The 5192-nt window shown below is 35.1% G+C and overlaps 1 protein-coding gene and 1 pseudogene across 1 annotated transcript; both read left to right on the top strand.

Moving 5' to 3' along the window:
• Positions 1–1922: 1922 nt before the first annotated feature.
• Positions 1923–2041, top strand: LOC141510303 (5S ribosomal RNA; annotated as a pseudogene).
• Positions 2042–2569: 528 nt separating this feature from the next.
• LOC141489534 (olfactory receptor 52E2-like) lies at positions 2570–3505 on the top strand. Its single transcript, XM_074190112.1, has one exon. It carries the CDS (start codon positions 2570–2572, stop codon positions 3503–3505), a length of 936 nt encoding a protein of 311 aa, XP_074046213.1.
• Positions 3506–5192: the final 1687 nt, after the last annotated feature.

The following is a 5192-nucleotide window of genomic DNA, read 5'->3' as shown; positions in this document are numbered from 1 at the left end:
TCAACTGTTCAGTACTCATTTAACCATAAGAGTTTTTTATTGTTTATAGTTTCTGTTTTATTTTAGCAAAGAAAGAATGTTAATGTTCTTTTTCATTGTGACTGACTCAAATTGTTATAGACTAGACTGAAATGAATCTGTAGGGTCAAATGTTTCAGAGAAATGAGTCTTCTCAGATATTGAGAAACTCTTACCAATTTGTTGCCCAATAGTTTATCCCTAATCCCTGTACCTCTCCTCCTCTATTTCTTTGTCTTTCTGACTTTCTTGATCTCTCTAGGGCAACCCTGAGTGGTAGGGAAATGTTGAACTAATATTATTAGGTTAAGTTGCTATGCACTTCCATTTGCCCAATGAACACTTAATTAACATCATTAACTTTTTCAAAGTGACATTTACCAAGAAAATTTAGTAAGAGTCAAAGTTATAATTTCATCTTATTCCTAGTTGCACACTTTCCCTTTACCATCTATGGTCCTAGGGAGACTGGAATGAAATTTAATATAATGTCTAAATATTTTTCATCCTCCAATTAAACTTCTATGATTAGTGGATGTATGATTATACATTCCTGCTCCTGCTAGACTTAATCAAGTGGCATGTCAGTAGATCTCTGCCCTGTACTGTTTGACTTTTGTTAGATTCTGGATTGGATTCTAATTCTTGGATTTACTGTTAACTCATTTTTCTAAACTTGTGAAATTTCACGAGCTTATTACAATCTCCAATTGTCACTACCTGAAAAAAATGAAAAAGAAATAGAGGCACAAAAGAGAAATAATTAATTGTATGCCCATGAGTTCTGAGCTTCATACTAGCACAAGTGAGATAGAATCTGAAAGCATTAAAAGTCTAAGGAGTTTTATTAGTTTGTTTACTGAAAACAAAAAATGACCTTTGAATATTTTATACATTTTTATAATTTGGCTTATTTCTCCTTAATTCTGTTTTATGAGATAATGTGGTTACTTCCCTTTCTATATGTGTGCCTTTAACATAAATGAAAACTACATTCATTACCACCTGAATCTTATCTTCTTAATGTCAAATGTCAATACTTCCTTAAACTAATAATTTTATTGACTGGTTCAAGTTATTTGAAATTATTTCTTCCCTCCAATAGAAACAGTATAGTATAATATAGATATGGTATAATATCTAAATTGACAAGTTTGTTTAAATAATGATTCAGAGTTAAGAGGATAATTAGCACCCTAAAGAATTCAAGATGAGAAAATGTCAAATCAAAGTTAATAAGCCAGGCCTAATAAGTCAAATCTAATTTGATGAAATTAAATATTTGGGAATATAAAGTTACATATTAGTGCTAAAACCAAACCAAACAAAACATTTCTACAATTACAGGTAGGGGAAGATGTGACAAGTCAATAATACTCTTTTTTTTAAAGCTCTCAATTTTTTTCTAGTGCACTAAAAAGTTCAGTATAAGTCAGTGTTATGGCATAGATACCAAGACTAATGGAAATTTGAGTTAATAGTGTATCTGTAATTTACTCTACTGAAGCACAATTTAAAATTTAGTGTTCAATTTTAGGTATCACATGTAAGAATGGACATTGAGATTGTGTTAATATGGACACATTGGAGAATTTTCAGGGAATGTTGATGACCAATGAAATCTTTTCAAGGTAGGTGCAAGAAACTGGGTACTTAAGTTGGAGGAAAAAAGGACTTGGGGAAAACATGAAAAAAATGCTTCCAAGTATTTAAAATTTGTCCTACAGATAGAAGAATTTCTAAATGGAGAGAAATAGGCAGAATTGATAGAGGTTCAATTTCTGGCTAATTTAGGTCAATGTAAATATACCCTTTGTAAGAAAAGGTCTATCTCAAAGGGTAGTAGCCTGACTCTGAAGGCAATGCACTCTGTATTGCTTGAGACCTTTACTTCGATGTTATATGTCTACTGTCATACCACCCTGAAAGCACCCGATCTGCTCTGATCTCAAAAGCTGAGCAGGTTTGGACTTGGTTAGTACTTGGATGGGATACCCCTTGGGAATACCGGGCACTATAAACTTTAAAGGGGCAATTAGGTACCACAGTGAATAGAACACTGGCCCCGAAGTCAGGAGGACCAGATTTCAAATCCAACCTCAGACAGTTCTAACTGTGAGGCTTTGGATAAGTCACTTAACCCTGTTTACCTCATATCCAGGGCTATCTCCAGTAATCCTGATTTGTATCTGGAGGAAAAAATGAAACTGGTGACTTAGCACAGCACCCCCTCACTCAAATTCAATTCACATGCTTGTCATGGCATCATCTCCCTGATGTCAGAGTCTTCTTGGAAATGAAGGATAAATAGTATTATGTGAGTACTTGTTAAGTAAGTCATAGAAGAGATTTCTGTTCAGGCAAGTGTTTAGTGAGATCCTGTTCTAAGAAGTCCTGTAAAATTCTGAGATTATTTCATTCTAAAGGTATTTAAATAAATAAAAGTTTTATGTCTCTCTAAGGATGCACATATATGAAAAGATAATCTTTAAATCTTTACAGTTTGAAAGTCCATCAGCAATGATCATAGCCTTCTACAACTATAAAAAGTATGTCCATTTCCAATGATACACAGTTTCATCCCCCCTTTTTCATATTACTGGGAATCCCAGGACTGGAAAATTTCCACATTTGGATTGGCTTCCCTTTTTGCATTGTGTACCTTATTGCCCTTTTGGGAAACATCACCATATTGTTTGTCATCCATACCGAGAAGACACTTCACCAGCCCATGTTCTACTTTCTGGCAATGTTGGCCACCATTGATCAAGGCCTATCCACAACCAGCATTCCTAAGATGTTGGGCATCTTTTGGTTTAGACTGCGGGAGATCAGCTTTGAGGCCTGTCTCATTCAGATGTTTTTTATACATTTTTTTGCTGGAATGGAATCAGCTGTACTTTCATCCATGGCCTATGATCGCTATGTGGCAATATGTAACCCCTTGCATTATAACACTGTGCTCACCAACAGGGTCGTGGCCTTGATGGGTATTGGGGTGGTGGTAAGGATGTTTTTCACAGTGATTCCCTTTGTGTTCCTGATCCTTCGACTTCCTTTTTGTGGAAACCATGTCATTCCTCATACCTACTGTGAACACATGGGCATTGCTCGACTAGCTTGTGCTAGCATCAGAGTCAATATGATCTATGGCCTATGTGCTATTGGAACTGTATTGTTTGACATTGTAGCTATAGCTCTATCTTATGTACAGATTCTCCAAGCTGTCTTTCATCTCCCCTCCCAGGATGCACGACTAAAAGCCTTGAGTACCTGTGGCTCCCATGTTTGTGTCATCTTGGCCTTTTATACTCCAGCCTTATTCTCTTTCATGAGCCACCGCTTTGGACAGAATGTCCCTCATTACATCCATATCCTCCTGGCCAATCTGTATGTTGTTGTCCCACCTATGCTTAACCCTGTCATCTATGGGGTTAGGACCAAGCAGATCCGGGAAAAAGTGTTAAAGATGCTATTCAAGAATTAAGTCATAATTGAAACTCCAACATTTTAATTTGTACTTTCCAGCGATGCTTATAAAATATTCACAGTCTAAAGATAGCAATCATAACAAGAGATGCCTTTTCTAAAAATAATAATCCCACCCTTCTCTTGACATACTTTTAAAATTCCTCTGGTGATATAACTCTATAAGGGGCTAATTACCACATTGATCATCTGACTGCCATGACAGTTAATTAATTCTATAAAAATGATTTTTCTTATTTTATACACTGACATCTAGTTCAATTCCACTAGCAGGTAAGATATTGATATCAGTTTTGATTGAAACTGTGAATTAAGATTAGATTCTTCCTTAGTTATGATTAGCACTTCAAATGTCAGTTATTGGTCATTACCCATTTTTACTCTGATTTCTTGTTCCTTCATGCCTTCTCAGATTCTTCACATTATGTTCTTTTACATGTTTCCTTAGCTCCACTAAAAATGAAATAATATTAAAAAATAAACAAAACGCTCTAATGTGCACATTTCTATGGACCATTTTGGTATCTCTCACACTCTTTTATATCCAATCATTTAGATCATAATAGCATCTAGTATTTTTTTGCCTTTTTCTTTTATGAAAAAATTTACCTATGGATGAGTAATTGTAGTCCTTGATATCCTTTCCATTGAAACTTTACTTCTAAGTAATAGAGAAAAAGGTTTTGGGATTTTCTTCAAGTAAATGTGTGTAGTACATGAATAAAGGGGGATATAAGCATTTACATAGTGCCTACTCTATACCAGACCTTGAGTTAATTCTTTTACTAACAAAATCTTATTTTATCCACACAGCAATCCTACTATAATCACACATTTACAGTTGTAGAAACTGAGATGAATGGAGGTCAAGTGCCTTTACTGGGAATTCACGTTTGGACTTAGATTTGAATAAATATTTCCCTATCTCTAGGCCTAGAACTGTTCTGTCACCTAGCTGCCTATATGAAAAGAAACAATAGACTGTCAACTTATTTAAAGCAGTCAAAACTATCCCTTTAACGAGATAGTAGACAGCAAGGTAGACCATGCAATCATATACACCAACCAAAGAGAATTTGAAACTGATGTCTTCTTCATTTAGAGGAGAAAGTAAGGGTTTCTGAGTAGAATGAAAATGTAAGAAGATCCATGTGGAAGAGGAAGAAGGTAAAAAAATAGTATTGGATGAGTGGGAAGTGTAGTGTGGATAAAAAAGTCTGTTGCTTGAAAGGATAAGAAAACTTAATGGAGTCATTATATACTACTGTATAGGCAGGGGATACATTACTGTGTGGTTGAGAAGTTTTTACATGAAATTAAATACCGATGACTCTTGGTATGTGACCCCAGAAGAACAGAAACTTTCTCTTATGGAGCAGGTTCATGAAATTCAAATCACAGATTCACAGAACCTCAGATGTCTCAGAGACCACCTAGCTTAAATCACACCTAGACAGGAATTATCATCATCTCATTTCTTAAAGATTTCCAGAAAGATAGACTTCACTTCCTCCTCCTCTATATCATATAGATAGTTATAATTTTTGAGAGTTATAATTATTTTTTCTCCTTGAACTGAAATATTGCTGTCTGAAACTTCTACCCATGGCTACCCAAGCTCTTCCCTTGGGATCAGGACACCAAAGTTTCCTAAATTAAATGCACAGAGGATTTTTGAATGAATC

The sequence above is a fragment of the Macrotis lagotis genome, chromosome 1, assembly GCF_037893015.1.
Source record: "Macrotis lagotis isolate mMagLag1 chromosome 1, bilby.v1.9.chrom.fasta, whole genome shotgun sequence".
NCBI classification, from domain to species: Eukaryota; Metazoa; Chordata; class Mammalia; order Peramelemorphia; family Peramelidae; genus Macrotis; species Macrotis lagotis.
Note: the sequence above shows the minus strand (reverse complement) of the source record. Positions and strands in the feature narration are given on the sequence as shown.